The sequence below is a fragment of the Sinohyriopsis cumingii genome, chromosome 2 (assembly GCF_028554795.1).
Source record: "Sinohyriopsis cumingii isolate HCF-2022 chromosome 2, ASM2855479v2, whole genome shotgun sequence".
Classification (NCBI taxonomy): Eukaryota; Metazoa; Mollusca; class Bivalvia; order Unionida; family Unionidae; genus Sinohyriopsis; species Sinohyriopsis cumingii.
Genome location: NC_142962.1, coordinates 108725022 through 108737855, shown reverse-complemented (window position 1 = coordinate 108737855; position 12834 = coordinate 108725022). Strand labels below are relative to the sequence as shown.

Sequence of the window (12834 nt, the reverse complement as noted above, 5' to 3'; positions counted from 1 at the left end):
ATAGTCTAAGACCTAGAGTCATAAAAATTCCAGTGTAACTAATGTATTACACATGCTGACATTTTTAATTATTGTGTCATATTCTCTGGAGATACACACAGTAATTGGCACAAATCCGGCCAATCATCAGGATCATGTAAATGCTAAGTGATGAACTTCTGTGATGCTAATGCTGAAAAAAAACATCATCCCAAACTGTAATGACTGAAGGAAGAAAACAAGGTTCATATGTTTGTGAATGTGAGTTTGTATGTGCCTTCATAAAGTTTGAGTAAAACTAGTATTATTATTATTATAACAGGATTCAAGAATGTACTCTTTATTATATTTGATTCACTTGTTACACAATGCATTTTGGAGCTACTTTTATTTCTTGATTTAGAACAGTACAGTCATTTCTTATTGGGATGTCTTTCTCACTTTCATAGATGAAATGTTAGCTGTAATAGGAGAATTGTCTACCCCCGCAAGTGTGATGTAAAGAGAACAATGTGTCTGCCAATACTGGATTATCTTTCCCACTTAAAAAAAACAATGTTCTGAAGGGGGAAAAGGTTACCAGATGGTTTTTTCCTTAATGAAATGGAACAGACAAATGTAACACTGAAACTAAACTGAAACTAATTAAAACTGCAGAAGGAGACCACTTTATTTGTGGTAAGTTGCATCAGGCATAATTTCCTTGGTGATAGTTTTGGGAAAGGTCTACATAATTGGTATCCATGAAAAAGAATGACAGGTAATATCTACCATCGGCACATGCAACATACAGAGTGGTGTACAAAAGATCAATCTGATATTTCTCCACTCTGTGAGAGGATGCATTCACACCCAACAGACAGTGAGTTTTCGGCACTAAAATAGATTATCTACACAAGAGCAATAGCGTAAGTAATTGCTGTTATTAAAAAAAATAAAACCACCAAATAATCCTTAAGATAATTAAAAAGATAATGTCAACCAATCTGATTTGAGAGCTGGAGATGACTAATTTAGCAACAACCCAACTTGATAAGATTGCAATAAAAAGGATAATAATAAGGAATACTATCTACCGGTAATACTAATTCCAATAATCAACTAGTGTTCGACAGCTCAACAAACGTCATGGGAAAAACTGGCATGTGACATGATAAGTATCTGACAAGTCTTATTCCAAGAAATGTGAATTATTATGATTTGTTACTTTATTTTTAAAAAAATAAACATAATCCAGATGAGTTTGCAAATCAAATGTGATAAGGTAGGGATATTTTATTAAATACCTACCTAAAAAATAATTCTCAGCAATAATACTTACGGTAACACCTGTGTGGGGTAAGAACCCAAGTGCAAGGTTATACAAAATCTAACCAGAAAAATTTCAAATAAGAGCTCAATTTAAACAAAAAATGCTTGATGAAGGGTAAGTCAGCATGATAAAATGATCCACATAAAGGAAAACTCAAACTGTGACATTTTCTTTTTGACGTAAATAAATTAACAAATGAAAATGATCTTCTCGGACTGATATTTTGATGATATGTTTACAGAAGGACTGACATCAGATCTGGGTGGGAGGAAGGGAAAATATATTTTCTTGTTATTACATTCAAAGCATATCTTAAAACAGGACCCTTGAACAACATCACAGCATATGGTACAGCAAAGGAACAAAAAAGTTTGGACAAAAGGCTATAAATTATTTCATGGAAAGTTCATACTTCTTCTATTAGAGGATCTAAAAATATTTAAGTGATAATAATCAAGGAATCAATGAAATGTCATTTTAATCTTCCCACAGACCAAAAATAACATTCCAAGTGAATCACAGTTAACTTCACGCTTGGCAAGAGATGCTGAAGTTGAACAAAACTTGAGGAGAAACTTGGTTTACTGGGACTAGTCTCGGATTTGCTACTGATAACAGAAATTACTTTTACTCTGCTGATGAAAGAATGGTGACAAAATTTGGTAGAGATGTTGACATGTTTGGTTATGCTGATAACTGAAGAATATGGAGAAAAAGTAGAACATCATACATTTAAATATTTCCTGAAAATAATGATTATATCTGGTATTGAATATCACCAATAATAATAATAATAATAATAATAATACTGTGGCAAGAATAACAGCGGTAAATTGATTGCTACACACTTCTGTGGTTTTGAATTTGATTCCTGGTTTCAGGACTGGATAGATTCAACCTTACATAAAGAAGGACAATGCTTTCCAATGCTTTCATGATTTCCTCTACCTGTGGGTTTTTCAAAGCCGAGCCAAATATCAGCCATCACAATTAATCTAAATATGATCATAAAGCCTGATGCATAATCACAGCAAATGATAATAATAATAACTGTAATATAATTCTGTAAATTGTAAAAAAAATAACTAAGACTGGCAAAATATTCCGTGACAGAGGCAGTATAATTTTTTTTGGCTTCCAAAAATGTCATTATAGAGGGACAAATATATGTTAATGCTGGTTCCTCTTTCCTTCCATCTAAAAAGCCCCAAATAAACCCCCAAACCACCAGTCCTTTAAGATCTGCCTCCTTTAAAAAAGGTCAGACCATACTGGTTTCAACAATGAGAATACTTAAGAAGTTAGGTATAAATCACAAAACAAAAGGTCAATACCTTGCATTGATTCATCTGAAATGGCTCCTTTCTCCTGAAAGAATATATCATAAGCAGAAGTGAAAACAAATTTCAAAACAGAAGTTTCCTGCCTTAGCTGTCAATATGAAAGAACGAGTTGATTTAAGATGAAAAGAAGTGATAATTAATAATTACATATCAATCTGTTCAATGTAATTCCTCAAAATCCACTTCTTTATAAGGTGTATTTTAAATTCCTTTTTCTGTAGCACACATAAAATGAAGATACATATAATTTAAGCTTTCATCATCATTTCAACCTGATTACTTGATTGGCTTGCCTGATGATTAATTTTCAAAACGAAAAAAAAATGCCAACCCTTTTCAAGGTAATCAATCATTGTTTTTAAGATCCTTGTTCATTGTAATGAACTGTTGCCATGGCAGGTAATGTGATAAAGTTAGTTGTAATGTTACAACTAAGACTCATCCATCAAAGGAAATGGTGAGACAAATGCAATTCTTAATAGGTTTTCTGCAAACAATATCTTTTCTTCAAGGATCTTATTGGGTTCTTAATTAGATGGTGCACATCTTGTTACACAAGTAGTAACATCTTAATGGGATTTACTGAAATTATACTGAAATGATTGAGAAAGTTTAAAAAAATTCAGTAATTCTGATACCATACTGACTATTTATAGCATCTAAGAAAGCCTTCAAGAATACTAAATTGATGATAAGGAATTCATTTAAATGATCCTTTACCATGTTTATCTTAACCCATCTTTGAAGATAAACCCACTCCAATTTTACAAGATTTAGGCAAATACATGACTCCCATGCTAATCTGAGCTCAGGTTACCTGAAGCCACTTATAACAAAATTATGTGGCATTTGTTTCTTTAAACAAAGTGTCTAAACATATTTATAATCAAATATTCAAGTACAGATAATTAATTTGCAATGACTAATCATCTTAAATATTAATGGCAAATGATAAATATATGAAAATATCAGCAAAACAAGAGACACATGTGGACCTAATATCACTCACCTGGGTGAATGATATGTTAGCTTGTGAATGAATATTTATATACATGTACAAAGTGAATCTGGAGTGGAAAGAACATTTTGGAGCACTTAGTTGCTCCATTATCTACTACTTTTGGTATCATCGCTCTCTCTCTCTCTGTCTCTCTCTCTCCCTCACACACACACACACACTCACATATTCTTGTATTTGGTGGATACCGAGGACTTGCGTATAAAAACCCTGTACCAAGGACATTTGTTCTGGCAATGTTAGAGCGAAAAGAAATACTGTTTGAGGCAGTAAATTAATAGCAAATGGTGATGTATCAAGGAGGGAACTTCATTATCAATTCTAAGGAATACGAAATTTAGCAATGCAAGTGAGGATGCACATGTTTACACAAATATTCTGTATAATCCATACAAACTAGGGACGCACACTATTTGACCAAATAACGGAGACCGTGGACATTGGTACATTATGACCAACAAGGACATATTTGCATATGACCGCTCAGGGATATGGGTTGGAACCAAGGCCAAGTCATAATAAAGACATGATAATGGTACTAACGGAGTGAAGTGTTAGTGAGTTTCCATGATTCCATGGTTGACTTTTAGTGAATTCATGTCAAAACTGCATGAGTGTCCCTGGAGTAATATAGTTTCTATTAAAACCTAATGGTGTACATTGGTGGTGTGACTGCAGTGGCAGTATTTATAGTAGGAGACTGGTAAATTACACAAAAGAATGAACAAGAAGGGACTCAGCAGATACTGTTTATGATGCCATGGTGACAAATGTGACACATTTGTACTGGTGAAATGTGCCTTGAAACCATTAATTGACTGGCCTAAGGTGGCGCAGTAAAAATAGTGTTAGAGGATAGTTGTATAGTTTCTACGGCATGAACTGCTGATAGTATGGAAAGTTTATGAAGAGAAACCATGCAGATGTGTGGTTGATAGATATTTGGCAAGTTTTGAAACCTGTGGTCTTGCATTGATTAGCGAAAAGTTTATGTATAGAATGGATGCATCAGGCTTTCTAATTTATAACTGAAGCTGTATTGAAGTCTTTGGAAATCTGGGGTAAACTTCTAGCAGAATCGCACCAGGGTTTGACACCACTTGGTCAAGCAAATACCCCTGGCTGATAACAATACTATTTGGCTGGATTTAAGCATTTATGGCTGGAAACTCACCTTATCGGCAATGACTATTTGCTTTTTGACAAAATAGAGTAATATCTTCGTTGCATAATATGCATACGAATCTTCTCTCTCTCTCTCTCTCTCTCTCGGACATGTGCAGATGTAAAGTTGAAAATAAGAACGAATGTTTGTGTTACCCATATTGTGTATTTCACGGAAACTTTGTATTTGTCAAGTCACTTTGGCTGAATAAATCGTTATTTCTGTTGTAATCTGTGTAGTGTTCAATCTCAATGTCAACACAAAGAATAATGATAGACTAAAACATTGATAACAATAGCAACAACAAACAACAACTTATCTAAGTTAACTGAATTGAAACCTAAATAGCTTTAAAGTTCAGCAATTGCAGAAGTGAAGAACAGAGTTCTATGAGAGTACAGGCATGTATAGTTAGTAGATGGGGATAATTTTCTAATACCTTTTCGCAAAAAGTTTATCCAGTTTTATTGTTTTGGAGCCATGAATGAACAAGAATATACTTTAATGGTGCAACACTCTCATGGTTCACCTTCCAAATCACTTAGTTTATACATTTGTTAACTGAAGGTAGATGTACCATGTAAAGGTGTTTTGTATCGCTGATTGGAAGTTTTAAAGTTTTTATTCTGCATCACCTTCTGTATAAAACATACTGAAAAAAGACTAAATGAGTAAGAAATATTACAGTCTCAACGTCATCACAAGCAGCTCTAAATAAATGTTCTGTTAAGTTATAAATACAAGTTGGTCCAGTAGAACATCCTGAGCGTTTTGGCTATTGTTAAAAACCTCTTTAAATTTGGGAAAGCAATACATATTGACAAATTGTTTTTACATATTGTGTGTTGTTTTAATAAGACTTTATTTACAACAGAACTATTGATACAAATATAATTCATGATATGCTAAGCAAAGTCATCAAATCACCAAATGAAGCAAGCATATACATTTAAAAGAACATTGGATGCATTCAACAGTTTATGATTGCCTGCACATTTAGGCACAGGTCTTAAGAGTGTGATAATGAAAAACATATTGCTGTAATTAAACGTTTCATTTTGGGACTGATCATCTTGGTGATAAAAGTTTGACCTCTGTATAATATATATATATCTTTCTATATATTTACTGAAGTTATGTGCATGTAACTTCCAAATTCAGTTAGTGATAATTCGATCTCAACGTAACATGATTTTTTTACTTGATTCATATCTGTTCTCTCCTGTTTGAATACTAAGTAAGCAAATGATGAAATAGAGGCAGATTTAATAATCATAAAAAAAATTTTGCATGTCAAGGATGTCTTTTCAATATCTTTGTATGTAAAATCTCGCCACAAACAGGATGTTTTAACTTTACAGATGGGTTGGATAATTAGGCAATTTCAGAACAACTCTACAGTGAATTCATGCATATTTCAAATAGCAGTTTGATGTACTTCTTTCGTACATGTCGTAGATTTATTTGAATATATTTGACGTGTATGGTATGAATGTTTCGTGAGTTTTCCAAAAATATTGTCTCACGTGCATGAAATATTAATAAAAAATACCAAGGACTTTTATATGCACCAGCTTATCTTCTTACAGTTTAGCTAAGTAGTTGGTATCTGATGCTCGGATCTAAAGGAAGATAATATGTTTTTGCAATGTGTAGTTTTCCACTGGTCAATCAAGGACATGGATTATGGGCATGCGTATCACCAGTTTTGGAAGAAAGATACACTCCAAAATTGCGAATAAGTACCAAGCATGTAAATGGGGACCTTACTACAAATCATGATTTTACGTTATTCTAGGCTAAAATAGTTGGGAGAAGCAAGATTTTACCATTTTTCCAACCGAGGACATCCTCGCTTGGAGGTGTGTCCTTGGTATGTTGGTGTGTAATCTCACGAATGTCCTCGGTTTACACCAAATACAAATGCACACACACACGTGCACACATATACACATAAACACAGAGGTTCACTGCAGCATAATTAAGGGAATGAGTTATCAAGGGATCTCTGAAAAATTAAGAGACGGACATCAACAGTGCGAGGAATGGAGTGTAATGGGCGGTTAAAATTTGTTTAATAATCATATTGGCACCGGCCAGAATCCTCAAAGCAATGTTTAGGACCAGAAAGGAGAAAATAAAGACGAATGCCTGCAGTGCTACGCTCCAACAAATGATGGCGAAGAAAAAGATAAGGACCAGTTTTTCAACAGACTACAGAACATAGTAGAGAACTTCCCAGACAAAAACATCAACATCCTCATAGGTGACTTCAATGCCAAAGTTGGGTCAGACAACATAGGATATAAACAAGCCATGGGGATCTACGGCCTGGACGAGACGAACGAAAATGTGGAGAGATTGGCAGACTTTTGTGCACTGAACAACCTGTTCATTGGGGGTAAAATCATTCCCTACAAAAGAATCCACAAGAACACGTGAATATCACCAGACCATGTGACAGAAAATCAGACTGACCACATCTGCACAGCCAAGAAGTTCAGAAGATCCCTGCAGGATGTGAGAGTGAAAAGAGGAGCAGATGTGGCATCTGACCACCAATTAGTTGTCATAAGGCTGAAACTTAAGCTGAAGAACTGGATGGGCACAAAAGAAAAGAAAAAGTATAACATCAGCCTGTTGAAAGATGCAAAAACTAAAGAATACAGACTGATGCTTAACAACAAGTACCAAGTGCTACAAGAGCTTCTTGAAGATGAGGAAGACAATGCGAACAACAGATGGTAGAAAGTTAAGGAGGCAGTAAAATCAACATGCCAAAAAGTACTAGGTCCCATGAAGAACCAGCAGAAAGAATGGATTTCAGCCAAAACAATGTGCAAAATCCAGAAACAGAAATAGAAGAAAGTAGCAGTAAACAGCAGTAGGACAAGAACTAATAAAGTAAAGGTACAAAAAGTACATTGATGCCCACAGAGAAGTGAAAAGAAGCATCAAGATAAACAAGAGAAACTACACTGAAGGACTGGCAGCAGAGGCAAAAGAAGCGGCCGGAAGTGGAAACAAGAAGAAGCTGTACGACATCACCAAGAAACTGTCCGGCAAGTACAGCAAAACACAGACACCTGTAAAGGACAAGCAGGGAAGGACCATAGCAAGTACAGAACACCAACTGAATAGATGGGCAGAGCATTTTGAAGAACTGTTGAACAGGCCAGCACCACTAAATCTCCCAGAAATCCACCCAGCCAATGCACATCTCCCCATAAGCTGTGACAATCCCACCAGAGACGAGAGCAGGAATGCCATCACCCTGCTGAACAACCGCAAGGCAGCTGGACCTGATTACAACCCAGCAGAAGCCATCAGAGCAGACCTAGATGCTTCAGTGGAGATACTATACCCCCTCTTTGAGAAGTTCTGGGAGTAAGAAGAAATACAGACTAACTGAAAGGAGGGACACCTAATCAAGATCTCAAAGTAAGGTGACCTCAGCAACTGCTACAACTACAGAGGAATCATGTTTATGTCAGTACCAGGAAAAGTCTTCAACTGGGTCCTCTTGGAGAGGATGAAGGAAGGCCATCAACCCACAGTTATGAGGAGCATGTGGGCTTCCAGCAGAACAGATCGTGTATGGACCAAATAGCTACTCTTCGCATAATAGTCAAGCAATCATCAGAGTAGAATTCTTCGCTCTACATCAACTTTGTCGATTAGGAGACAACATTCAACAGTGTGGACCAAGAAACACTCTGGAAACTTCTTCACCACTTTAGCATCCCAACCAAGTAGGTGAACCTGATCAAGAACACTTATAGCAGAATGTCCTGTGGAGTCAATCATGCAGGACAGCACACAGACAGCTTCCTAGTGCGGACTGGTGTGAGGCAAGGCTGCTTGCTGTCACAGTTTCTCTTCCTTCTCACCATTGACTGGATTATGAAGATGTCCTCCAACGGGTGGAGAAATGGGATCCAATAGACACTGTGGAGTCAACTTAAGGACCTGGACTTTGCCAATGACCTAGCACTCTTGTTTCACAGTCAGCAGCAAATGCATGACAAGACCAACATACTGGCAGCCACATCAGCACAGGTTGGCCTCAACATACACAAAGACAAGACCAAGATTCTCAAGAAGACCAAGATTCTCAAGAAGACTAAGATTCTCAAGTTGTCAGTAACAACCCAGTCACACTGCAGGGAAGTCCCCTGGAAGAAGTGGAGTCCTTCACGTATCTGGACGCAATATCAGCCAGCAGGGTGGCACAGATGCAGATGTCAAGGCAAGGATTGGAAAGGCGAGAGCAGCTTTCATACAGCTCAAGAACACCTGGAGCTCCAAAGAAATTTCCTTGACTAACAAAATCAGACATTTCAACTCCAATGTGAAGTCAGTCCTACTGTATGGAGCAGAGACATGGAGAACCACCAAGCTGATTTTAAAGAAAGTTCAGACCTTCTTCAACAGCTGCCTAAGAAGAATTCTCCAGATCTGCTGGCCAGACACCATCAGCAACACCAACCTGTAGCAGAGAACTCTCCAGCTTCCAATAGAGGACGAGATCAATAAGAGAATGTGAGGTTGGATAGGACACACCCTATGTAAGCTGCCAACCAACATTACCAGAAAGGCATTGAGGTGGAACCCTCAAGGCAAGTGGAGAAGGGGCCGACCAAGAAACACCTGGCGACGCAACCTTGAGGCAGACATCATTAAGATGGGTCACACCTGGGGTCACCTCGAGGGGATGGCACAGGACAGAAGCCTCTGGCGATCTTTTGTGGTTGGCCTATACCCCTGCAGAGGTGATGGGCAAAACTGACTGAATTATATATTGGTAAATTAACTATATTTTCAATATATCCAGTCTGTGGATCAATGTTTAAAACATTAATCCAAGTGCTTTCAACATACATCACACATGTACCAGTGAAAACATTTTGTATTATGTCACTGATATTTGCTTGAAAAGGTGGATATATACTAGTGTTTATGTAGATTCAGACTGAGACAATTTTTTGTTTAAAAAAAGTGTTACCTTTATTTAGAGAAAAAAAATGTCAAAGTTCAGTTTCCTCAATGTTCTTTTAGTAAAAATACACTGCTGTGATTACAATGCAAGTTATAGTGAAATTTCTGTATATCCTTGAGCCAACCTACATGTGCCAGTTCATGAATTTTAAACTCTTAACTTGCTGAATGAACCCTATTTGCGAAACAAAGCATTTCATTCGCATAGTGCACCTTTTGCTTGGGTCCTTGGTATCACTGATCACACCTGCAAATGAGTATGATCAACTACTGATTTAATGTTAGATACTTCCATTATGTTAGTTACTTACAGTGTTCAAATAGTCAGCTGAGATGATGTTGACTTAAAACATGACCACTGGTTCTCAAGCAGGTAAAATTTTCATGCAGCTCACCTATCCTTTTAGTTTAGATGATACCAAACACTAATTAATCTGATAATACAATTCATCTGAACTTTTAATTAATTGCAACAATGCAGCCAATCCTTGCACAAGTTGGAGATTAAAACACAGTACTTAATTAGGTTCTCAAGGAAATGCTTGGAAACATCACTGTGATGGTCAAATGACAATTATCATGTTGAAATACAACAGGGCATATTGCATTTACAAGGTGTATACTAACTTATAAAATGACTCCAACTGCAAACTGCACAGACCCAGATCTGCCAAAGCATTATATGATGGCAAATCTGGGTCTGTGCGGTTTGCAAGAAGTAATCAGTAGAACAAACTAGAGACTGATCTGCAGAAACATTATGCTACAGCACATCAGGATCTTTGTTGTTTGCAGGTTAACTCCATTTATAAGAAAGAATAATGGTACCTCTCTACTGACTAGTAGGAGAACCCAGCATAACAGAAGTTACAGAATTTTGTCAGGAATAAAACTTGTATTTGGCAGACACCTTCATGTAAAGGATACATGTTCACGATTAACTGTTTCTAAATCCATTTCCTTTATTTCACTGACATATTTAACCTTTATTTAAAGGACACCTTCCCACAAAGAACATATTTCACTGTACAATTCATTACAGATTATGATCATGTGAGGCTGGGTTGAGTAAGCCATGTTAGTGAATGAAATACAATCATATTATGTCACAGATACTCCTATATGTGGCCAAACAGTATTTTTATTTTAACTGTACTTAATTGTCTAAGTTTAAAATGAATCCAATCTAAAACAAATCACTGTTCAGTTTTCATGACATTCAATTTCATTTCTCCTTTTCAGATGGATTTAATGCATTGACTTACATAAGCTGGAAGCCGCTATCTTGGTTCTATGTGTTTAAAGCAATAGCACTGAGGCAAATTCCGAATGTAATTTCGATTCCTCCAAAGATCTGAGCTTTTCGTCTTGTTTACATTACCTACTGCCAATCATTTTTGTTTTTAGTTATAGCACAATTAGAAGATTTCTCAGAAAAAGGATAAATGTAGAAAATTAGATGTTCAGTTTCTACTTACATACAATTCTTTTTCAGGATAATTAAGCTGTATATCAGAATGGTAGTACAAGTTACTCTTTGCGTTACCTAATGACAAAGCATAATAGATGAAACAGATAAGGAGCAAAAGCACTAAATAAAGTTTTTGCTGAATGAGGTGTCTCACCTAGGACCCATGAAATGATGTATATCCACCCTCCCCTAACCTAAAGGACTTGCCAAAACTTGAACACAGAATTGTAATGCTGACAACAAATGTAATTGCTTTGAGAAAAGTGATACCTATGTACTGAATTTCACAGATGTGAGAAACTAAATAGTTTTCATGCTGTCTTAATAATTTGTTGTTGATGGGTTTAATGCCATTTTTCAGCACAAGATAGGCTATGTATGGCGGCCAGTATTAATGGTGGAGGAAGAACCCTAGAAAACCCAGGAAAGAACTACCGACCCACGAGAAGCTACTGGCAAGCTTTCTCACATATCAACATTGGCCAAATCCTAGACTCGAACCCATGCAGACAGAGGTGAGCGGAAAGCGCTTTAGACCACTCGGCCACTCGGGGGCCCCTCTTGATAATTTATCATTTTTCTGAATTATCGTGCCCAGAAAATTAATATCTGTTATGTACTGACGTGCCTGGCATGTTAAATGCTATATGAAAGAGGGATACACAATCGAGGTTGCATTATATCACTGCTTGCAAATAAAGACCACTTACATGATAATGTTGTGGCATTTTCTTTGAAAAATAAAAAAATGAAGTTTTGGTGCTTGTTTTTATTTTTGGTTCATTTAGATATATGACCATTGGTTATGAGTGTTCACAATGAACAGGTTGTATTAGACACCCATTTCCAACCAAGTTATCTATCTGGGAAGCGACATTCCTGTCCTTGTGCATGTACACATTAAGTCAAAACAAAGCTGATGGTAAATATGGGCATCAGTCTTGCAAATATAATGGCCTTTGCATAGGAAATCCCTCCATTTTCCACATATGTACAAATTAATCCAATGTCAACCAGCAATATCCATGGATAAATCTATTTCAGTCAAAAGCTGGCACACAAGAATTGATGACTTCACTGTTGTCAACATAACAAGCTAGAACCATGGTATGTTGGAATGTCTTCAGTCGAAGTTTGCCCTTCAGCGTATATTCCAGCACACCAGCTAATCACCAGTATTCACCTGGGTCTTATTTCTAATGTGCACATTTTCCTCCTCATATCTGCTTTATACAATTTGTGCTTCACATGTGAATGTTATTGTCATTAGATTAGTCACTAATGAAATTTGTCGAAAGCATCACACCATTAGTTTTGGGGCACTCCGAATTACGAGTGACTTTGTGATTGAATTAAGGAGGGGCACCTATTAATTCTAAACTGAATATTTGAATGTCAGTGACACTGAACATATTGATTATTCCAAAGAACTGTTATGTCAGATGCCTTTCTAAACAATCATTTCCTTCCTTCCAAACTTTAGTTAGATTGGATGAATGGTAAAATGGTGAAATTTATGATAAATGGCAGCATTAGGGCTTTAACCCT

At 36.5% G+C, this 12834-nt stretch overlaps 1 protein-coding gene across 1 annotated transcript in view; it reads right to left on the bottom strand.

Annotated features, from left to right (window-relative positions):
- Nucleotides 1–12834, bottom strand: part of LOC149805593 (cleavage and polyadenylation specificity factor subunit 2-like) — a 412425-nt gene that overhangs the window by 79140 nt on the left and 320451 nt on the right. The window contains exon 15 of the mRNA XM_089950230.1: nt 2626–2659. Coding sequence (XP_089806356.1) covers nt 2626–2659 — 34 coding nt within the window. The remainder of the gene's footprint in view (nt 1–2625; nt 2660–12834) is intronic.